Source organism: Astatotilapia calliptera, chromosome 5 (genome assembly GCF_964374335.1).
Source record: "Astatotilapia calliptera chromosome 5, fAstCal68.1, whole genome shotgun sequence".
Lineage (NCBI taxonomy): Eukaryota > Metazoa > Chordata > Actinopteri > Cichliformes > Cichlidae > Astatotilapia > Astatotilapia calliptera.
In genome coordinates this window covers 4975041-5000348 of record NC_137426.1, presented here as the reverse complement: position 1 = coordinate 5000348, position 25308 = coordinate 4975041, and the positions used below count along the sequence as shown (strand labels likewise).

Genomic DNA, 25308 nt, shown 5'->3' with positions numbered 1-25308 from the left:
AGTTTAAAAATTACATCTGTTTTTATAAACAGGCCTCTGAGGCTTGAAAGGAATCGGACAGTTGACTGATAAGCAGCTTCATGGCCAGGTGAGACCAATTCCTTCATTATTTCATGACAAAATTAAAATCAACTCCAAATTAAAAAATGAAAAAAAAAATCCAGAGGTGATTCCAAGTGTTGAACTTGCGTCTGGCTGTTAACAGGAACTTTCAATACAAGGTTAAAAGAGATTTTGAATAAGTGGTTGGTTTGAAAAAACAAAATAAATATCAGAGAGATAGAAAAACCTTCAGAAGTGTCTAAATCTACAATATAGTTCATTTTAAAAAGAAATTGGCTACATTTGAAACACTAAAAGACCGAGAAGAGCACAGAAAACTTTGCCATAAAACATCTAAAAGACTCTGTCCAGAGTCTGCCAGCAATGCGATAATCTTTAAGTTAGTCACCCGATTTCAAGCCAACAGAGCATGGGAACACAGCATGTATTGTTGGGTTCTAGGTTTCACACTGTCATTGACAGCAATCATTATATTTAAAATTATGTGAAGGGAATTTTGTCCAGTTACTGCTGAAAATGGGAGACTAGTATGCAAAAAAATCTTTCATTAATAGTTAAAGCAATTCTTTTCCTAAGCTGTTTAAATAAAAGTGGAAAGTCAGCATTTCAAAGACGTATCGATTGTTTGCTTTATAATCCACAGTGATGGTATACACAGAGAAAATTACACAGAAAAGCCTCATTAACAGAATACTTATGGACCTTACTGTAGCTTTCACATGCATCTACATCCAGTCACAAACATGCACTCAAACGTACACTTACATATAGTTGTGAGTAATCCCGAGCACTTTTTTAACAACTCTTCACTAAGCTTCTGTCTAAAAAGAAGGGAAGTTCACCAACTTCTGCATTTGTCCATAGCAACTTGTGTAAGGCTCCATTTCAGTTTAAATCATCATGACCATAAGATACTGAGGCAGAGAAGGTGAATATGTGTTTTCTAATGAAATTCTGTGCACCAATATTTCCGGATCAAAGGTGTGTGGACCCAAATGACTTTGAGCTGAGAGTTTGCGAAGAACGAAGAATCAGCCTTAAATAGTTGTTCAAACTGCATTTGGTTGGTTTGCTTAAGAGAGAGGCAGGTGGGGCGATCCTTGCTTTCGGTTATAACCCCCGATCAGTTTTAATAATTACTCTTTTGGTGGCGAGCCAGTCCTACTTTATTTTCTTTTAAGTTCATATTTTGAGCATAAAACACCTTGATCAAGTAAGTATTATTAGGTAGTTAAGATCATAGCATTGGCAGCATAATATACATATAAAATAATACAATATACCCTTTGGTTTCGGCACAACTAAAAAATGTTTGCTCGGGTGTGCAATACTTTATTTGGTTGCATGATCAAACAAACATAAATCTGTCAGTCATGTTACCTTCAGTACAATAGTTATTCTTTTCCATTTCCAGGATATATGTAATTAAAAATCACATCAGATAAGGCTGCTGGATTCTATTACTGTACATATCAACTCCTTCAAAAAGTCAAACTTTATCATCTAAAGAATGTTTCACGGTTGGTTTTCATGTTAAAATTCAATCCATAACAAACTTTCCTTCGATATATTTGAGAAAATTAAAATTACATATCTTAGCTGAAAGCTGGAACATGAATTCCTAATCAGAGTAAAATGTAGCTTAATTCATAATAGTGTCCTTGCTGAGTTAGATAACATGAAAACGCTGCACAGCTTGCGCCTTGCAAATTTGCTTCAAGCTCTGAACCAAAACATTCACTCAGTAAAAGGCAGACAGTTTAAGAGATTTTAATGTGCTTTTTCATACAGTATATTGTATGCATATCCAGCATGGCATTTCTCATACATATAACTCTCTTATATCCAGGGTTTAAATGTAGAGCTGAGAGGATGATTAACAGTCAGTCTACCATAACATTACGTTTGCCATACAGCGATGGCACTGTTCGGCTGCCTCAGAGGCTTACTTTGTACTCGAAGGGCATAATACTGATTCCAGCTGTTTGTAACCAAGCCTCCAACTTCAGAAAGAAATGACACTAAGAAACAAATATCTAAAAACAATAAGTCTGCTGGGGTTGAGTACAATATTTACAGAAAACAAAAGAAAACAAAGAAAAACAGAACAAATACAAAGTTGGAAAAGACGTCAGTGAAATCAGCCACATCCTAATCATCCATAAGTCTGAATATACATGATTTAAATCCACAATTCACAGCTGTTTAGAGGCAAAAAAACTGTCCCCTGCTTTTTTTAACAGGATCAGTATGACTATCATTTCCATCATTATCATTTTACTCATCAGTGTCTCTTTTATTCTCTATTTAGTCTCGTTTACTTTATCCAAAGTAAGGGTGATCGCTTTGGAAGTTGTAGTCTGGACACACTTTCTGAACCAGCTTATAATCAATGCTGAAGAAAGAGATGAAGATGCAGATCACCTTGAAAGGTTTAGCACAAAGCCAAGCAGCGTGGGACTGGGTGTGCTCTGTGAAGCAGGTCTGAGACGGATCATACAGGCAGGGTTTGGATTTCTTGGATCTGTTGGTTTTCTCGTACTCGACCCGACAGTTTAAGGTCTTTGCCTCTTTTGGATCGATGGTGGACTGCTGTGTCTCCTGGATCTGGACGTCCTGCTGGGTGTGGGGGTGCAGATGATGCTGCTGAAGGACCTCAAACTCAACCACTTTGGTTGGTGGCACGATACTGACCGACACATTCCCCAGGCTGGAGGAGTTGTGGCGAAAATAAACAGTAAAAGTCCCATTGATGTGGTCCACAATCTTCCCTGTCACCAACAGGCTGAACTTCACGGTCTTGACATTGAAGTAGAAGTCCCCCCAGCCAAAGATTTTCTTGGTCTTCATGGCTGTCTTTAGTGCAGGTTTACGCTTGGAGCGGTAGCCTGTCTGATCCACTAGCAGGGACTGGTTCCGGGCCAGCTCATAAGGGCTATAGGAACTGTACGGGGGTGGCTTGGATTTCACCGGTATCTGATCGATCGGTGTGGAGAAGATGGTTTGGTACGGCGGCTTAACTACTCCTCCAACGGTGCCTCCGCCCATGCCGTATGGAAGAGTCTTCATCACCGCCCCCACTGGGCCCAGATCTGAGAAGTCCACTTGCCTCTCCAACCCTTGGACCTGCAGAAGAGACAAAGAACAATCAAATTTTACTGACAGTGTAACTGACAATGCTGCACTTTGCCTTTTCATGTCTTTTTCTACCAGACAGACCTTTCAAAAACACAACAGCATCCATCCATCCATCCATTTAACCCAGCTCCTACTACCATAGTTCCAAGTTTTTAGGAATTGTAATTCATTCTTACAAATGCTACTCACTCATATCTATATTTTCATGTCTCAAACTATAATGCCAAGCTCCGCATATACCGAGAATGTTTTGAGTTTTAAGTTAGATTTAGTTTTACTGCATGTTTGCCTAAAAACCAAAAACCTTTTAGCTATTCTTTGTCAAGAACAGCATCCTGTAAAATAGGACTCCATTCATATTAGATGAGTGCCAAACAGCTGATTGACTGAGAAACTGATCAAGTGTCAGGACCCCACTAAAAAATGTCAAATTGAAAGTGATTTGGAGGGGATTCAGTCTGGGAAGGATAAGTATTTACAGTCTTGGAGCAGTTATTGGATTTGGTGCATTTCTCAGAGGTATTTAATCTTAAATAGTGGCTGCCACATCACTCCTGTTCCCTGTGCTGGCTAAATGCTACAATATAGAACTCTAAGTATGGAACCAACGGCTTGCAACTAGTCCTCGGCTGACTTTGTATCTTCATTTTTAAAGAGGTAAAGACAGAGATCAGAGGTGCTACAGTTTATTCTTTGTTCTGTCAAATGAAAAGTAAATACACATAATGTGATATAATTCAAATGTGTCCAATTTCAATTTGCACTCGTTGTTAAAATTATAAATATTTCAAAGGTCACTCTTTGGTAGCATTCATGTTTACCTCCCACAAGTTTTCTTTTTCTACGAGCATCCTAGTTGTTAGATGTTGCTACGTTTCATGTCCTGAATTCAAGAGAAAAAATAGATCTATTTTTGTTAACACACTTTAATTTTGTTGTCAGTGTTGCCACAGAGAGCAAAACAACTCTACATGTAAGGTAATGGATGTGAGCCTTTGTTTGTGCAGACAGCTTTCTGCCTTTAATCCACAGCCTAGGTGGTTATTCACAGGACTGATTGACTAGAAATCTTGCTCTGCTCTCTTATATGTCTCATCAATCACATCACTGCCATGCTCCTATCCATATGCACATATGTACACACACACACACACACACACACACACACACACACACACACACACACACACACACACACACACACACACACACACACACACACACACACACACACACACACACACACACAGACTTTGAGCTTGAAGCTGTCATGAAGTGACAGTGCCAAGTATTACAACTATTCAGAGGGGTTACATGCGCTTCCCCTGAGGCTGCATTTGGATGGAGTTTAAAAAACTATTCTCCCAGTTGATAAACAACACCAACCCAAAAAACAGAGGTACAGGATCACATCTTTGTGTCTAGTTAGGTTGGGACATTTTCTGTCTTCCTTCATTCGTATCCAATGCAGTGGGACCAGCAGCTTTATGCCTGCCTCATCTTTCATCAACCTCCGACCTAAAAACAACTACATATTGCTGCAGATGCAAAACAATAGCACTTATATAGATTCTGATATATTCCATGCTTGAGGCTGTTGTGATTTGGTGATATATATATAATTGAATTAAACTGAAATGAATTTAATTAACATGCCCGCAGAGCTGATTTTTAAGTAGATTGATTGAAGAGCAAATAAACGGTAGTGTATCGACTGCTCCAGGATGAACTTATAAAAGAAGAAAGCTTTAGATGAATGACCAGTGACTGGGATAATGTCTAACTGCAGATTTTCAACAGACCCCAATTCCCTCTGGTGCACTGACAGCAGGCATGTGCAGAGGTCTTGCAATTTTAAGTCTGTGAATAGATGATGTGAGCTGACTTTGGCATTGACAGGTAGAAACAAGCTACAGTTGATGGCAGAAAAACATCAGAATATGTACAGCAACAAAGCCTGTGTACAGTGCATGCAATATGGGGACTTCCTGTGAATGCGCTGTCAGCAGTGCTGTCAGCTAACTCCATGTGTTGCCATCTGTCAGGCTAACACTCTGCTGGTGCAGTCCTAATCATTACTCAAGCTTGTGGCCCAGAGTTTAAACAAGCACAATCATCATAATCCAGAAACTTCAGCGGCAACATCTCACCATGAACCTCAACCTAACCTTCAGGGTCAGCTGTACGAAGTTTTAAAGTGATTTTATTCTGGGGGGGGGGGGGGGGGGGGGGTCTGAGGCTGACATAAGTCCTTCTGAAGGGGGAAAAGCAACTGTACATAGTCAGCAACTTTAACAAGTGTCGATCGAGTGAAAAAGATGAGTACAGAGAAAGGCCCTCTTCTTCTGTGGCATGAAAATAATAAAATGCCAACACAAACCAATAAATAGATGGACTTTTTATTAGCATGAATATGAAATTTTTTGTGCTTGACAGTAAATCAATTTAAAGGGTGAGGATATGTTAGAATAAATATCAGATATTTTCTCTTGACATGAAATCCATAAGCTATAGACTTTTTGAAACAGCAGATGTTTGCTATAAGGTCATATCAGGCTGCCGCACTCAGTGAAAGATTTGAGAAATAAACCTTCATGCTTTTCTTCCTCCTCAGTGCCTATTCAGTTAAGTTACAATGAGTCAGAAGTAACTTTTAGAGCAATAGCCAGAGGGGCACTGCTGAAGTGATGAAGAGGTGCTGAAGCTAAAAGCACACAGGTGCGCACACACAACTAAAAAGTAGTCACTCTTTCAGCTTATGATTTCGATTTGAATGGAACTTAGAGTTGTAAGTGGTAGCCAACCCTGGGTAAATTATATAGTTTGTGATTTTTTCATTGACAAGACGTTTTTGCAAATGTTTCAGTGGACAGACCTTGAAAATCAGCTTTTCTTCTTTAACTTTTTTTTTTGTCGGGAACTCACAAAATAGTTGTCAGGTCATAAGTAACTCATAAGTGAGGCCAGAGAATGGCATTATTAGCCACCTGGCAATTTTAGAACTTTGTGGGTTGACCAGGTATCAGCAAATTATGGATTTCAATGTCAGAAAAGAAAGTGAAACTCCCACAAGAAGACAATAACCCCTAGCAGACTAGAAAATTCACCAAAAATACCTCAAGAAATGCAAGCTGAAGCTTTTGAAGTGGTCGTCAGCGTCAACTGACTTAAACATGATTGAAAATCTGTGGGAAGAACTCTGTGAAAGACAGAAAAGATATCTCTTGAAACCGAGAAGATGAAAACTCCTTAAATCAAGAACTGAATGACTCTAAGCCAGTTACATATGTGTGTGTGTATCTATCTATATCTATCTATTTATATATCTATAAGTTTTGTTAATCATTCTTTAACAATTCCTTGTTAAAGATTGCCAACAATTGCAACGACAACCACCACCCAATGTAAGGGTTATGCTACAGCATCCCTAAATTAACAGTATTCGTAATTACCGAAATACAACAGTAATGGTAAATCCACCACAATGCATGAGTTCTTTAATCCAAATTATATTTTTAATACTAGAATATAATTAGTGTGTTTAGCTTTGAATTTTCAAATGTACAGTTTTACAGAAAAAACAAAAAACCCCAGAAAAAAATAGTTATTGTTTGATTAAGATCCCAAATTACAGTCATTCACTTGGATTCCTGAACAGAAAAATTTGTTTTAGTGGTTGAATGTTATGCTTGATTAATTTCTGACTTCTCAGAGAAGTCCAGGGTGCCGACTCAAATTGAAGCACTGGAGCATATGACAGGTGGACTCGTAAATTTGTTAAGCACTGTATCTGATCAAATATAAGCTTGTATGCATGAAAAAGTGTGGCCATCTACTAAAGAGACTGACTGCCATCCCCACAGCCCCACAGCTGGCTAAAAATGAATCTAGGTGCAGCTAGCTGGGAGAACACAAAATTGTGGATGAGAGCTAGTTTTACGTTGTACTTTAAAAGAAACACATGCATCACTCGTCTACCAAAGTAGCTACATAACTCCGAGGTTGTATTTCTTATTCTCACGTTATATCTGAGCCACTGTTGTCAAGAAAAAACAACTCCATTAACACACACAGTCAGACTTGGGGACTTTTACAGCTTTCCAGCAAACTTAACATGACTCAAAAGGAACATTTCCGTATAAACCTGACTCAGGGGTTGGTGTGAGTCCCCTCTTTTTCAGAGGGAAGCTTTTACACGCTTCAACATGGCATTAGTGTTTCCTCCAATTACGGATGGGACTCCTGTTTGGTTGTATGCTGCAGGAAATCACAGCAGAGCACAGCATAAGTATTGTGGTGAGCTTATACATATGTATGATCCAGACAACTCAATAACAGCACAATCACAGAAAGAACAATCAGATTACAGCGCTCGGGAGATAAAGGGAGATAGTGAAGAAAATGTTATTAGTGGAGAAGTGAGATGAGGAGAGGAGAGAGTAAGAAGATCTTGTACATTTTCTAGGAATAGGGAACATTAATCATCTTTAAATTTCATTTGGAGGTTCATATGAGCAAAAAGCAACCCTTAGTTGCTGCGTAGATGGAAGGCCTCCAACCTACCTTAAAGTCCATACAAGAATGAAATGTAGGAATTTGTTCAATGAGGAGATTATCAATGCGGCTGAGACAAAACTGACAGACAAAGCGATGAGACACATCTACAGGCAGGTAGAGAAGGCTGTAGTGAGGGAAAGAAAGACTATGTGATGAGAGGCTTCACACTACCCTATTAAATAAGGTCAGATGAGCTCTACAATTGACTGCTTAAACCTGTTATATTACATGTCACCACAATTAAGATCTCTTTTCATCATTAGGGAAGCTTTAGATCAATGCCAGCACTTCTCCCTCTGCTCCCTCTTTCTTTTGCACTCTCTGTCTATCGGTTATCTGATCTTCTGTCTGCAGTTTGCTCACTCTCACATTCATCCATAACTTCCACACCTTCCTGATAGCAAGAGTATTCAGAGGAAATGAACCATGCTCCCCGGCTCCTCAGCCCACACCCGACTCCCTCTCCTGCCTCACGCTCTCCCATTCTTCCCCCGAGGACAGATGTGAAGATGAGAGCTGCTTGTCTCTGAGCTCTCTCCCAGGCTTGTTCCTTTGTTTAATTGGAGTTTTATTGGTGACAATCAATTCATTTCTATCTGCGCTCCAGGCTGCATTGATCTGCTGTCACACAGGAGAGTCAAATGTACAGTTCCCCTCCCACAGCACTACAAACCACAGGCTCTGATGCCAGCTACTGATTGTTTTTTCTTAACTTTCTGTTTCAAGTGCCTTTGCGATTAAAAGTAGTTATCTCATTTTTCTTCAAGAAGACTTGGAAAAGCTGCAAAATGTTAACTGAGGACAATAAGATGTAAAGCTGAATGCAGATCTTTTTTTTTTTTTTTAACTTTGAAGTTCCTATTTATCCTAAATGCACCTTCACCATTTCTGAAAAAGGCAAATGCCATCAATCTGTGCTTGTGGAAAGCGAAGGATCTTGCAGTAAAAAAGTTCTCTTTTTGTAGTTTCGAACTTCAAAGATGAAATTTGTAGACATTTCTGTTCATCCACCACTGCATTCTGAAATATGCCGGAAAACCCTGAAAGGGTAAGGCCTTTCATTTCTCAGATGACCCTGACATCTTTGAAACAGTTCAAGCAAAAGGAAATCTGAGTGTCAGAGTCATGTTTAGGAAAATCTCGACAGATTATAAGCTGTTACATTAGTTTGGTTCGCTTCATCATAGCTGATGTATGAACACCTTCATCTGAAGAAGGCTGTGCCTTTAAAATGAAGGGCGGTATTTGAACTGTCCCGTTTTACTGTGCTAATGCATGCATTTAACAGTAACAAGTCCAAAGTGATCAGAGCATGCATTCTCCCAGCACCCCTGCCATTTTGTTTTCCTCCTCGCTGCGTTGCAAAGCGAGGTGAGAAAATAGCTCAGAGGTTGCAGTACTTAACAAAACAGTCGTATCGCCGCTCTCATAACTCTGAATCAGCCGAACCAAACACAGTGATGGATGGTGACAGTATCTTAGCACAAATTCTTTAGGAAGTCAAGACACACCTGAACACACAGCACAACTAAATGGAAGATGATGTGTGTGTTCTCAGCTGATACATCTGTACAATAATGACAAAAGCAGTTTAAATACTGGAGAAGAGTTTTGTACTCAGTTGATGTGATTTAATAATATTTATTTTTTAATATAGGCAACCTAAGAAATACACCTGCCTGATGCATGTATGGTGTTATTTCATACAGCTGTGCATATAAAAAGGCAGATTCACAAGCGTTTGTGCTTGTGTGATTTAATGATTACTTTAAGGTGCTTTCTTCACATAAAGAGTTATTCTTTGATTAAATTTGAAAGTTTTTGTGACTGATGGAGTAATTAAATGTCACTGACAAAACATAGGATATAACAAACTGATTTTGGACATTACTGACTTAAGGCTGACTGGATCCTTCCCTTCAACTATGCCTCCTCAGAATTATCCAGTTACTGTGATGTTTTTTTAGTGATAGATAATAATCAAAAAAACACAAATCAAAAACTGATGTGGAAAAATCCCCTCAAGGGATGTCACAATATACTGATAGTTTATGATGTTTTTGAGTGAAATGTTCTGAGCACATATGATAACATCACACATTGCAGTGTTGTGCTTTTGTCATGCATCTGAATATTTATGAATATGAACTCAGACGTTTAATTGATTTAAAAAAAAAAAAGTAAAAAAGGTTACACATGAATTCGAGTAATAACATTATTACAACTTTTTCGGATAAAAAAAATCACAAAAATGTGATGAATTCTTTTGTGCAGGTCAACTTATGTAACTGCATCTTTTCGTCCTTATTCACAGCTTGTGTTATTTTTCAGGTCATATTTGTAGCATTATTATGCCTTATTTTATAAACCAGTCTGTGGTGCAGTGTTAGATGTTGCTGCTTCTAGTAAAAGGAGCAAGATGTGGAGTCTGGGGCATTTACAGTGCGTTGAAATGACATAAAAGATGCCTGCCGGAAGACAGGAATTATAATTTGCATCTGTTATGAATATGATGCTTAGAAATATAAGATGTGGATAAAAAGAAACATCTCTGAGAACGGATGGAAGTTTGATGACAGAGTAGTAATTGAGCTACGTGTAGACTGAGAATAAAATAAAGCTGAACTGAACATATCCGATGGTGGTAGTGTGGTACTGTAGCTCAGACGTGCTCAGTTTTTAACAGCAGTCACGCTGCACTGTTTTAACAATAATCATACTACAAAAAAAGAAACTTTTTAACTTTTAGCCTCCCACTCCCTGCCCCCCCCCCCTCCAAAAAAATGAGAGAGCTGAAAATGACATTTAATTACAAAAAGCAAAATAAAGCCAGGAGGAAAAAAGATAAACCAGTAGGGGAAAAATGGAGCAAGAGACTGTTGAGAGAGAGAGACAGAGAGGAAGAGGGGGGAAGAAGAGGGGGAAAAAAGCAGTAAAAGCGATTTTGCAGTCCACTGGTGTCGTTGGATTATCATGAAAATGAAAGCTACTGAGTCAGGGAGTATCAGGGAGCAAGGAAATGGAGCTGAGACAGATAACACAGCAAGGGAGAAAAAGAAAAAGAATAAGAGAATGAGTGTAGAGAAAGCAGAGAGGTCTGTAAGACAATATGAGGCGAAAGTGCAAAGAGAGAAAAGGTAAAAAGACAATATATATACGACACAGAGTGAGATTATGAGTGCAATAAGACAAAAATGAGAAACACTTCACCCCATAGAGAATAATCAGAGGTTTCTTGAGAAGTAATATCTGTAATATTGTTTCAAGAAGACCAGCTCAGTTCTGAAAAAAATCACTTGAAGAAGAAATAAAGTATTTTTCCATATTTCAGACTAAATTTAATAAGCATTTTAGTTCATCATCAGCTTTAAAGAATCTGTATTTTTTAGTGTGTAGAAAATAAGGTAAATAAAAACAAGGTTTAGTTTCAAGGAAGAAAGAAAGAGATGCTACTCTACCATTTGATGTCTATATTAGAGGATTTATGAGGGTATTGAATGCTGGCTTAAGTGTAATATGCCGACAATATTGCAAAATATTGCAGATGTGCTAAAATTAGACTAAGGGGGAAATGTAGAAAACTACAATGTCTCACAGTTATGGGAATTTCAGGTTTGTTTTATTGTCTTGGCACAACAAGGCAACTTTAGAACTTCCAACTGTTGTATATTGAGACATATTTTTACACAATTAATTAACATTTTAATTTAACCAAGTCAGCCAGCGTGAGTGGGAGTTCAATTGCTTGAAAAACTGGCCAGTCATTTTTTTTTTCACCAAGCAAGCAGAAGATCTACAACAAAAACCCAGCGGTGAAAGAAAGGTCATTAGAGGTCAGGCAGCTTGTTAGACAACACATCCATGTGTCTGCATGTACTTTTCTTTACAAAAAAAAGCATAAAAACAAACAGAGAAAATAAAAAAATATAAACAGAACATCAAATATCTTGCAGTGGACCCATCATGTACAAATATGTGCATGTATTCAAGCAAATGAAACATTATTTGGAAAGAAATTGCTGTATTTTTTGTTTTTGAAGACTGAGATTACAAGGCCAAACATATTCTCATATTTTTGCAGTAAATAAGAGGCTCCATTTGGCTTACGATCCTTTTGACTATTACTCGTTCAATACAGTTAAACATTACACCTGCAACAGCAAAGCCTCACCTGAAGCTTCTTTATTTGCATCATAATCTAAATCCACCTGTCACTCTTATCTGTGTATTCCAAAGATAAATATTGCTGTCCAGTGATTTATAAATTCAGCAAGGCCGGCTACAACGACAAACTGAAATAATTATGTTCTTCTTACATTTGGAACGACATACCTCTTGTTATAGCACATGGGACTAAAAATAGCCTTTGCAACCACAGAGATTACCACATTAAATAAACAACGTTGCTCTTGTTAACACAGTCTTTTGCAAAACGCATTATGGTACTATATTAAATCAGGAGACTCCACAGTGACTGGCTAAGTATCAGCCACTGCCAAATAAACATACAATGCTAAGAAAACACTGGGCATCGCTGCCAGCATTGTATGTAAGTGCTTTCATTCAAGTATGTTTAAGCAGTGCTGCTACAGCCAAATCGGTTTTAGTTGTTTTTCAGTTGCATTTAATCTTCATCACGTAACTACTCCCACAGGAAACAGAATCTATGTGCTGCTGTAGACCTCCAGAAAACATTTGTTTTATTTATTACCCCCGCCAAGGAGGTTATGTTTTTGGTAGCGTTTGTGTGCGTTCCTGCGTGCCTGTCAATCTGTCTGTAAACACAATAGCTCAAAAAGTTTTGAATGAATTCTGATAAAACTTTGTAGGGGTGTAGAGTTGCGTTAACAATCTACCAAAATTTGACTTACATCCTCCAAGGTCTTAAAGGTCAACTTAATGATTTAGAATAATCCTTTAATTGTGCCACAAGGGGAAATTTGGGTGTACAAGCAGCAAGAAAGACACGTATACAAACAAACAGTACACAAGACACACAACAGAAACCTACGCAATTTTTACATATTTACATCAAGGACAATTATTGGTTGAAAACAAAAAGTCTTACAACTTAGAATCATGATTGTTTCAAGTGTAGTGTGTATTGTCAGGATATAGAAAGTAGATTTCACATAACAGCAAATATGACCTCTGACCTCTCCTTCAAGGTCGATAGATTGACCTGAAGGTCAAAGTGATAATAATGCTATATAGAACTATTTAAAACTATGTATGGGATCCTAAATAATACGTTACTTTGTCCTGCTCGCCTCTTCTTTAAGGTCGAATAAGGTCAAACTTTCATAAAATGTCTTTCATCCTTAAAACTATGTTTAAAATTCTACTGCCTTTGTTTGTCTTGGCAACATTTAGGAAATGATTTAGGTACATTCAGGCATATAGCAATTCTAAATGTCCCATTATAGTTTGCATCCAAATATCATGTTACATTTGACCTCTGCTCTCACTTTTACATTTTACACCTGCCTCTCTTTTAAGTTAACCCAAAAAATGCATTCTTTTTTACCACACTATAAACTTCTTAAAGTACATTTAAAAAGAAGAAAGAAAACAAATTGAATCTGTACAAAATATGATACTGCTCCCTTAAGCGTAAACACTGCCCAGAGAGTGAGTTGCCTTGGCAGAGCTTTGTGCTCTCTCTGTGGTTAGTTAAGATTAGCTAATACAACTATAATATTAAAAGTTTTGTGGATACGTAAATTACTTTCAAGTGCTCAGAAACTCAGAAAATCATCCACATATATAATTACAAACATGAAAAACTAAAAAGTAACCAGGGGTCTGTAAAGGAGGAGTTAGGAAAATGAAAGTTAAAAGTTTGAAAAACTCAGAGGAAAGAAATAACAAAATTCAAGATCTTTTGTCTGATATATCCACTAACCTTACACCTCAGAAAGGTCAGGAACTTTCCTGAACAAAAGATAACTAATTGTACTTTTCTTAACTTCACTATATGCCGAAACCACGTCAACCTTGTCTCTCTAACTTATTTTCCAAAACGTGTGACCTGAGCTGTCCTGCTGATGCACTCATTTTTAATCCTGTTCCTCCTGGGCAATCCCAGTGAAGACCTTTACATCTTCAACTCTGCCACCTTCAACTCGACCTGCTGTGCAAGCAGCAGAAACATTTCAAAAACGTTTGCTTAACTTATCATTTTTATCTTACATCCAAGTAGCAACAGTTTAAGATGAATGCTGTGTCTCAAGTCCACACTTAGTACTTTTTGAGTGCACAAAAAGGGAAAAACCTGCGGCTAAATGAAGCTCATTGGATGGTGTACTCATAATGGTAAAAACAAACAAAAAAACTGCCATTTCTTACCATCTATGGTTGTCATCTTGGCTACAGAGAGGAAGCAGAGAGGCCACCAAACAATTTCCAGACAGTAAGAGAAGAATTCACTCTTGATTCCTATGATAGCTAGCATGCTATCTACAGAATGTTGTAGCACTGTTTTTTTAAACTTTTTCTTTTTTAATCTTATGTGTTAAAATAGTCATCATCACCGCAGAAGGACTTAGCACGGTGTGGTCCGAGGATTGACAAGTCAGAGCAACGCTCACGGTCAAATCTCTATTTCATCTTGCTGTGTTCAATTTTTGGCAGCACGAACATGTCAAAAAGCATTTAGCGCACTATGGGAAACGTCCAAATAGAGAGACTAGCAAGTTCAAACAACTACCAAATCTTTTTAAGAAAAGACTAAAAAGATTTGGTGAAATTTTACTCTAACTTGAAGGGATTTGAAAGCATTACAGCTGTATTATTATTTATTATTAATAAAATTAATTTGATTTGCTTCAAAGGGCAGTTTATATGTTTTAATGTGCAGTTTTCCTTTTATTAACAGAAGAAGTAGAAATTAAAAATATTGGAAGTATTGAACAAAAAGAAATATCAGCTGTGGTTACTTCTTTCTACACAGTCTGTTGGACAATGATGACGAATTTTAGTGAGGTTAAGGTCACTCATTGTGTTTAAACCTTCCTTGGTCAATGCATAAGAATCGTTACAAAACAACTAAAATATAGATTAGTTAGAAAAGACCTAAGACAGCAAAAACAAACTTTACTGGACAAAGATAACTAATTGTGATTTCTTAAAATCTTTCCTTTTTGCAATTTACCACAAGCTTACAATACCTTTAAAACTAACTTACAAAACAGGATGCTGAAAACACTGCTAATGTCCCATTTGTTGCATTCAGTATATTTACAGTATTGCTCTACGAAGTTTACCAAAAGTTAAAATGCAGGAAGATGACACGAAACACAATTTATCTATGAAGCCATTAGAAAACTTCCCACTGAAGGGCCAGACTTCAGGAGTCGTATTTGTCCACTTTTGTTCCCTCTATCTTACTGATCACATCAGATCAACATGCTGAAGTGTTTTTGTCTGGCTTGCTGGGTGGGCACACTCCCTTCATGTCTCCACTGATGCAACCGCACCACCTGATCAATCACCCAAAGCAGGTCTTTGGGGACACATCTTAAAGGAAGGGGGGGGGGGGGACAGAAGAGCATGGTGTCATCAGCAGAGAAGGGGTGCCTTGTTTGCATGCAAGATGCTGGGTAATGCATCAAAAGATGACAGCTTCCCCATTCTTCCTTAAATAAGAATGGTGAGACTCTTGCTGGCTGTGGTTTAACTTTAATCATTCATCTAAATAACTGTTGCAGAAGTCTGCTGCAGGAGGGGCTGCATCGCCAAGCAGGCTGCCATGGGCGTGGAGAATATGAGAACTGACGTTGTACTCCTGGATTTCTCATTTGTAAATGTGTAAACATATATTTGACTCAGATTGGAAAAGCACTAAAGTTCCCCCCCACCCACGCTCCTCCCCTCCCTTGCAGATTTATGTATTGGAAGAGTTTGAAATTCATCGAGATTAGGTTCGGAGGAGGGCTCTGTCGCAACGAGCGACATGTTGAGCAGCTAAGTGACAGTGATTGATGCCCTCTGTGTTTCACAACTTATCAAGCGCATATACACACACTCTCTGCAAACAGATAAACAGCAAAAACACCGGAGATAAATAAAGAATCAAACGAACACAGGGGACTGGCAAAGAAAAAAAAAAAACAACTTATCTGCATAATGAATAGACGAGATGGAGGAAAACAGAGAGAAGAGCGGCAGAGATTCCCAGCGGGTGAAACTGAGCTTGGGAGATGTCAGTTGGGAAGAGGTACAGGGACACATGGGCTTGTGACGACTCCGACAAGTCACCCAGGCGGCAAAATAAAGCCCGGCTTCCTCAGATTTGTTTCCAATGCTCATCAGTAGGAGAGCTGGATGACGGATGGACTGGCACTGGGCGCAACGCGAGCGTGTCAAAGTTACTCACCATAATAAAGACCTGCTCTTTTTCCTTTCCATTCGCCTTCCCTTTTTTTCTCCCCTCAATCCCTTTGCAGTCCTGCTGCCTACAACCAATTTCATTTCATTTTAAGCTGCCTTCATTTGTGTCTTATGCTTGTTCTATGTGCTTTTCCACTAATTTGCAGCATTTAGGGTATTGAAGTTGGTACATTCGCATGGTTGCTAATAAATATAATGCCACAATCATTTCCTCCCTTCTTTTGTTCTTATTCTTTTTTATCCATTACCTTCTACCTGCTTCCTTTCTTTCATTTATACCTGGATGGATCTTAATTTCTGTTATGCCATCTTTCTGCTAGCTACAGTTTCATTTTTTGGTTGTTTTTCTATCTGAAAAAAATTCCTTTGTTACCTCAATATTTAAAGAAAATCATAAAATTAAAATTTCTTTAGCATATGTCTCTAGTTTTGATTTGATTCTTTAGTTTCTAGTTTTTTCTTTAGTTCCTTTAGTCATTTTATCTTTGATTCAAACCTTGTTCATGTCACCGTTTGCCTTGTTTTACCACCAGCCCACAGTCCTCTCATATTCCTTGATTTCTTTTTTTCCTTATCCTTACACTGCTGCTTTCCTTCTTTGACAGTTCATCATTTACATCCATCTATCCATGATGAGATTATGAAAGTCTTCTGGTACTGTACTTTATTTTTCCTTTTTTTTCCACTTCTATCCTTAATGTTTTCCTTGCCACTTTTTTTGCCCTCACTTTCTTCTTTTTCTTTATCACACCCTCTATCTTTTCATCCAATCACTCATCATTAAGCTCATGATCAGATCTGTGAATTATCCTTAATTTCCTTAAGCTCTCGCCTTTTTTCCATCCATTCATTCCTCCTAAAGTTCCTCATTCCATTCTCCATAACTGCTTTTTTCCCAATACATTTCCACTTATCATCGACTACACATGAACACAATCCTTGCTCAGTTCCATCTTTCCATCCTGCTCCTTTTCTTTTTCTCATCCCTCGATTTGAACATTACCTTTTGACTCAAAATGGTGATCAATGAATGTACTGCTAAAGATCACTCAACCTGAAGTATATTTAAAGTATTGAATAAAACAAACGTATTACAAAATATGATGGAAATTCTTTCTGTGATTTGAACAATGTTAAATTACAGCACGGATTCATAATCATAAAATCATGCTCACCATGACGATTTCTACGGATTCTGTTACAAAATGACAGCAACAGAAGGAGCTGCTGATAAAAAAATACTTCATGTTAAAAAAGGAGCTACAGTCCTTTTCAAACATTGTGCATAAGTGCAAATAACTACTACAGGATTTTGAGCGATAAAAATAAATAAATCAAATAAACAAAACAAAAGTTTATCGAACAGACCATTTTACTCAGCTGGAATAGATTTGCAAGTCAAACAAGTACCAAAGCAGTTTGTTAAATGAACAAAACTGAATCAACCAAGCAAAGATGATGGTTTACACAACATGGAAGATCTGATTCAGATACCATTTGGTCATGTTTATTTTTTAACAAAAAAAAAAGTTAAATAAATATGGCAGTCTCTTAATTAACAACAAGGTAAATTTCACAATATTCCAATTTCTTTAATTTTTTTTTTACCTTGATCTCTTTTCCTTTTATTCCAGCACCTCCTGCTTTCCGACATCTACACCCCATGGCGAGAACACAGCTAACTATTGATCTATTGATCCATTTAACTTAATTACTTCCACTCTTTCTCCATAAATCTGTCCTTTCTTCTCTCCTATGTTTCCTCACACTTCGATTCTTTTATCCTCTATTCTTTCACACTTCTGAGACCCATTTCGGAACTGCTGGCAAAAGGGAATACTAATACATATCTGGACGTTCCCTGGTGTGAAGGATGCTCTCCATGCATTTGGGACCTAAGCTGAGTGGGGACGAGTGGGGCCAAAGCTCAGACCTGTGGGGGGATACATGGCTCTCGCGCTTGGGGCAGACTCTCTTCACCAAGGGTGATGGCAGACTTAATTGGAGAGAAAACAGTGGGAGGTGCCAGTGAATAAAACTCCTCAGAAACGCTGAGGTTCAAGTGAGGTTCACTTGAAGGTTAAGCACACACACACACACACACACACACACACACACACACACACACACACACACACACACACACACACACACACACACACACACACACACACACCTGCGTCAGAGCATGAAGTGACAAGGATCCTGTAGCATTATTAGCACAAAGAGTGCAAAGGTATGAAATATATCAAATATGATTGTGAATATAAAGAACTAAAAAAACTCCCATATCAGAAAAGATAATTAAACATACGATCCAGCACATCCTTATACTATCACACAATGTATAGGAGTTTTCTCCTTAGTTGCCTTTTAGATGCCTTTGCCAGTGTATAAATCACCCAGCTTCAAGGACGTAGCATTGGGACCCCTAACTGGGATCTTTCACATCTACCATCTGGATGCAGAAAACCAGAGTGCTGACCAGCGGCCCTGCTCTCATTCTGTTCCTCAGGAAGAGATGGGGGGTGGGTGTACACTGTAGCTAGAAACCTAATCAATCCAACAACTGCTCATATAAAATCCTTTCTAAAGATGTAGAGAAGTCGAATTGTGCAGTAATGATATTTTGAGAGCGAATGAGAAAGAGAGAGACAGGGGCCAGAACAGAAAAAAAGAAAGAAAACCTGTCAGTGTCTGCTCATCCAGAACTGTCCGAAGCATTCGTTCACACGCTCGCTTTTTCTTTTTCCCCCTCTTTGCTCGCCCTCCTCCAGAAACCCCGGTCTTCCATCATTCAAGTTAGTTTCACACTCTGAGGCTCAATATCAAAGTAGATATGAAGCAGAGAAACACAGGATTGTCTTTCCACAGACAATTGTGTCCACTGCATTTATTTGTGTCATGGTATCCAATGGTGTAAGTAGGCCTATATGTGAGCCACCTGTCTGCTGTCTTTCCATCAGGCTGAAAATAACTGAGCTCCCTCCACCCCCCAACAAAAGACAGTCGCTAGGGAGTATCTGTCAGTCAACACACGCGTCGAAGCTATTATCAGTTAGGGTTGCACTAATGACACTGTCTCTAGTTACAATACAATACCGATACCTGAGGTTTGGTTATATGTAGCATTAAAAATATTAAAAGACTCTGAAGAAGAGACTGGGAATCATTTTTTCTATGTGTGTAAGTTAAACCACACTTAAGTTAAACATTCTTTTCCAAACTTTGCAAAATAAAATGTAACAAATGAAAATAATTTTGCAACGTGATCAATACGGTGACCATAAATATTACCCATTCTCCGGCTCGCTGTAAAATCACAGAGCACCTAAGGACAGATGAAGTGTAATATTATTAATTGAACTGATGATTATATGTTAGTGTAAGTGCAATAAAATCTTCCCAACAATGTGACGAGTGACAGCAAAGATGAGAGAGAGAGAGAGAGGGAGGGAGTAAGAGAAAGAGAGCAGCTGACAGGGAAAGCACTGTCGTCATCAATGAGCTCGTCATTTGTCTCAGCTTACTTTGACCACAGTCTGTGGTGAAGTACAACGCTTTTGCAAACATACAAATAAAAGATGCTGGCGTCTTAGCCACGAAATGCCTTCAAAATGCTAAACGATTTCTGTTAGCTTCCTTCATACTGTACTAGGTCTAATGCTAGCAGCTTGCGCACTGCTGATGTGTGGTATTGAATACAATGCAACCTTGTTATTCTTCAGCAGCTGCACATTATTATCACACAATAAAAAATATAAAATATAATTTAATAACAAAATATTTTCAAGATCTAACCACAACAGTAATTTGCATCCACCTTTGCTCTTCTTGTCATGTGAGGTGCAGTTAGCCAGAGCTCCAGTGATGCTCGATTGAGTCTACATTTGAGTCACACATCACCAGCTGTTAGCACTTCTTCTTTCACAGCCTGTTTGTGCTCAGTAGTGTGTTTTTACCTCACTGGGGAAGTAAAAACACAGGTTGGTTTTCACCTCAAGTGGGAACAGTTTTTTTGCATAGTTTACAAAGTACTGTATTTTTGTTCTTTAAATTTTATTACATTACAAGTTAAAATTAAACTTTGTATTTTTTAAAATGCTGTATTTCATTGGAGGTTATTGGTGAAATTCCCCTTTTAGAAACGAAATTGTTATTGGAGGCTCACTCCTGGCTCTTGTTCTCAGACATTCCTGGCCTTTTCTTGTTATAGACCTCACTAGGAAATGTAAATACAAAGATATTGCGATATGACATTTTTATATCATGTAAAACAGCGGTCCCCAACCTTTTTTGCACCACTGACCGGTTTATGCCCGACAATATTTTCACGGACCGGCCTTTAAGGTGTCGCGGAAAAATACAACAAAATAAAACTAGTACCGGTACCGAAAAAATGAAGATTTATTCATAACACACGTGAAAAGATCCAGGAAAACCGAGTTAACGATAAAAATGATAACAAAATAACACTGAAAACCAAAAAACCCCCTAAAAACCATACATTTCACACCTGAGCCTCTACTCTTGTGGCCTGGTACCAAACGACTCACGGACCAGTACTGGTTCCGAGGCCCGGGGGTTGGGGACCGCTGATGTAAAATGTATGCGGTATTATCACAGGTGATATACTATGGCACTAGCCTAAACAAAATATCAATATATAAGAGATTTGAAAAGCAGTGTAATTGGAATAAAGAAGTGCAAGAGAACAAAACACATGAGAAGCCTGGTTATTTATCTCTGAAACTTGCTACCAACAAATTAACCTAGCTTAAAATTGATCCAAAAAGATGGTTTACAAACTATATTGGAACCTAATTACTCACCGATTTCATTTATTTGTGATGCTTATTTTGGTGTTTAACTATGTTCTCTAAACAAAACCTATAAAAAGTTAACATTTGGCTAACTGTGATAGCTGCATTTGTATTACTGACCAGCCTATTCACTTCACTCATGTGGATTCAAGAGTGGCTATAGACAGAACAAGTCTTGTGACTAATAGTCTAGCAGGATCTGTGGTTCAATTACACTGTGGACCAGCTCTTCTCTGTCCCTGGGCTAGATGCTTCACTGGAATAACTAACACACATACAAACATATACAGAAGCACACACCAGAGTGCAAAAACACACAGACTTTATAAATGTGATGTCACTGACCAAAGGACAGCAGCGCTGATACATTTCTCTCGTTTCTTCCTTAAAGATATGTCCAAAAGAAACATACTGGAAGATTGGATATTGGCACTATCTAAATGAATGTTTTCAGGCCCCGGGGAGGCAAAGGCTCGCTGCACCGTCTGGGTCTTTAAAAATCAGGGGACAGATGATGAAAAGCTTGGCCGATGCAGTTTATCCACAATGTGAGAAAACACAGGAAATGAACAGTGACCTATGCCGCCGAATTCCTGCCGTTTCACAGAACTCGTTCAGATTTAGCAGATGGAATTCTTGACTGTTGTTTCAAGCGAATTCATCCTTTCACTCAGCTACTCGCCGGGCTTTTGTAATTTTGAATCCAAGGACTCGTGATATTTCGCATCTTGAACAAACAAACCTGATTAACTGAAAATTTTCAGTGATGTTGCGATCCGTGTAGCACAGCCTCACTTTGAACAGTATATTCTTAAAAAGCAAAAGAGCCTGTAAAGCCATTTCGGCCTTGGCATTTACAGAAGAAAAACTGATGGTCGCTACAAAGCATGACTAGAATTTTCTTGAGCTTCCCTACTGGTCCGACCAGTTGAAGAATGACAAAAACTGAGCCGACTGACACGCCCACACGCACAAACACCCACATGGCACAAACACAAGACAGGTCTAAAGATCTGGTGTCTTTCCAGAGCAGATGGGTGGGTTGGGTGAGGGGTATGGGGTGGGCCTGGTGGGTGGGGGGTGCAGGAGAGCGTCAATCTGTCATTACTAACAAGCCAGGAGACTCGGAGCCAGGGCAGGTCACACACACATACACACACGCTCGTCGTCCTTACGCAGGCATCACATTCCAACTGTGGCATTCCTGCTAATTAGAACACAAATTAATGATCCAAGCAAGTGAGACAGGCTGGCTCTCCCTCCCTCTAGTCAACATTTAGCCTTCCTCTGAGTTCCCACTTCCTCTGTGCTGGCTCCCTCCATTTTATTTTGCAATTCACCCTTTCGCTTTTATTTTTTTTCTTTCATAATGTTCCATATTGCCTCGCTGTGCTCCTTTTTCGTTTCTCTGTAACAGGTGAGTGGAAACAAGCTGTTTCTAATCAGTTAAGTAAAGCAGACTTTGTGTGATTATTTACAGACACTCTGTGATCTTTCACTGGGAGATTATTGACAAAATCAGGTGGAAGATGGCTGTAGAACTTCTTCTGCTAATGTTTAAACAAGTAAATATGTAAACAAGGTAAATTGGTAGCTTTGATATTAAATCTCATCCAATGTTATTATATTTCTTATACACCTGAGTTTCTTTCAGGTTTTGCGTCGTTATCGGCTGTGCCATCAACAAAAAAAAAAAAAACAACTACAACAAATCTGTTTATTAGCATTATGGAAAAGCTTGTTAAACATAGGAGGCGAGTGGCCAATCTTGCAAGCTTATATTTTTTGCTGTATATCCCAGTGTTGTTTGCTTCTTATTTATGATAAATGGTCGTTTTCTTCTTCTCATAATGGAAGAAATCTGACTATGCAAAGGCATACATGAAACCTGAACATACGATCCCTGCTGTGTTCAACTATCTCCTCCACGCAACACTTTAATGCATGTTTTTAGTCATTTTAAATTCCCATCCGCTATTATTATACCAAATGGAGCTGGTTTCAGTATGTGGATAAAAGGGTTCACTTTAGCAGCAGCAGCACTTGAAAGCTTGAATTGCCTATACATTTAGAGATTTTTTTCTTTTTTGACGCTGCCAGATAAAAAGAAAGTTTTAATAAAACTTGTCACACGTTAAAATCAAAATCTTCCCCCATCTCTGAATCCTGCAGCTTTTCTCTCTCTTACATTAATTTTCCACTTGCATTATTGTGAAATAATCAGCGCATAACTTGAAGCCACAGTGAAAAATGGTCTGTAAACTTGCCAAAGAATTGCTGCTAATTCCCTCAGAGCTCCACCGCTGAATAGATTGCTTGTTCTTTGATTGTATCTGTTTGTATTCCTTCAGGAAGAACAGTGATAAATTCTGGGGCAAAGTCACAGTCAACCACAACAACAGCTATACAGACTCAATCCGGCAGCAGTCTTCGGCGTCCAGGACACCTTGCCTATGATGCATCAGTGGAGACTGACCTTGAGCTCTTGGTATTAAGGTCAGGAAGCATCATTAGTTCTGTTTCCCCACTGCAGGGCTAAGAATAGGAACGTGAACACAATCACTCAGTCATCATCTTTGTTTTTTCACACAGTTCTCTTCTTCTTTTTTAGATCAGGGTTTGCTGGAGCGACTAAAACAATTAAACATCTTGCTGTACCTCATATGAGCATAAGTGGGATTAAATCAGAATTAGACCATAAAGCTCTGATTAAGCGTAGTTAAACTATTAATATTATCTGTACAGCCAGCCCAATATGGAATCAGTATGTCTTTAATGTCTGTATTTTTTCTGATGATCAAATCTAATCAAATTCCTTTTCTCCTTTTTTTAATCTTTTTTTTTTTTCAGTTTTCAGTTCAGTTCATTTTTATTTCAAACATATACATTCACCAACATGTCATAAAAATCTTTCCATGCAGTTGTTTGAAAAGGAGTAGGCAGAAGCATATACTTATTTAGCCCTTACATGAACAGAGCATGGACATGTTGCTACATGCACACACACCTGTTATTACGGTTAAATCTCCCTAAGGTAGTGTTTCAGGCCCTGAAGTTCCAACGGCTTTGATTTAAATTAATAAATGATCCATTCTCTGCTTTAGAGTAAAGTACGCTGGAAAATATCACCATATACAGAACTGAGGGAAAGAGTTTCTTTTGTTTTGTTTTTTAATAAATACAAATCACCTGCAGTTGACAGCTCACACCTTCCATCTCTGTTTCCTTCAGTCCCGGTTGGGGCTCTGGCTCACAATCAATACCTTTCACAGCTAAGCCAATCTGCAATAATAAAAGCATTACAGACAGGGAAAAATAACATCAAATCTTATTAAATATGGGAGATAGTCTCGTCCTTTCTACTGCATGTCTTCCTGTCTCTTGTTGCCTAGGTGATCAGGAAACCACTACGTTGGACAGATCATTGCTGTTGGCATGATCCCTTAATGTTCCTGGGTGATCAACAGGCTCAGGATCAGGGCCTGTGTTGTGGGTTACAGGTTTGAAGCTTAGCATTCTGCTCATCTCTCCTGTCAGCCATGTATATTTCACAGGATTGTCTTTTATATTCAGTCTGTGGCTCAGTGGAGCACTCATCTTTATTTCATTTTGTGGCGTTTTTTAATTTTAGCCAGAGTTTTTTGCACTCTCCTCCTCCTCCTCTCCCTCCCTCCATCCTTCCTGACAACCCCCTCTGCTGACTGAATCAGTAATGGCATAATGCATCTTGCACTATAAAACTTTCACCAAAACAAACAGTAACTTTCAGCAATTCAATTTCTGCCCTTACTGCACCTAGACTGGAAAAGGGTGAGATCTGCACTGTACTCATATTAAGGGTTTTTTTGTCTGGCTCAGTGTTACAACTTTATCACATTAATGTACAGTTACAATAGATTAATTTCATTCTAATGGAAAATTCACGTGAATCTATTATGGACATTTATAGAATCATCTTTTTATTCTGTCATCGCTAAGAAAAAGTCTAAGAAAAAAATCCTTCCTTCAGTGCTGGGTTTTTCCAGAAAGCCTGATCCTTTCAAGATGCTGAAGCATCTTCTTCTCCATATCTGAGCTCCTGCATCGATGTGCCATTGGTAGTAAAGACTAAGTCACTTGTCACCAACCTGATTTCTCCAACCCAGCTGTGCCAAACTGATACATAGCGTGACACACACGGGCCCTCACTAATGGTGATGACAACAGCAAGCATAAACTGGCCATGACCCAACTCTGACTGGCTGTTCGTTGCAAACATGTGGGAGGGGCTTCTGAGCTCAGTGCTCACACCCAGGTGTGTAGCATGCTGAGGCGATTGCCACTCTGTGAGCACATA

At 38.6% G+C, this 25308-nt stretch overlaps 1 protein-coding gene across 1 annotated transcript in view; it reads right to left on the bottom strand.

Annotated features, from left to right (window-relative positions):
* Positions 1 to 1817: 1817 nt before the first annotated feature.
* Positions 1818 to 25308, bottom strand: part of nxph4 (neurexophilin 4) — a 48113-nt gene continuing 24622 nt past the window's right edge. The window contains exon 2 of the mRNA XM_026166811.2: positions 1818 to 3189. Coding sequence (XP_026022596.1) covers positions 2386 to 3189 — 804 coding nt within the window. The 3' untranslated portion in view covers positions 1818 to 2385. The remainder of the gene's footprint in view (positions 3190 to 25308) is intronic.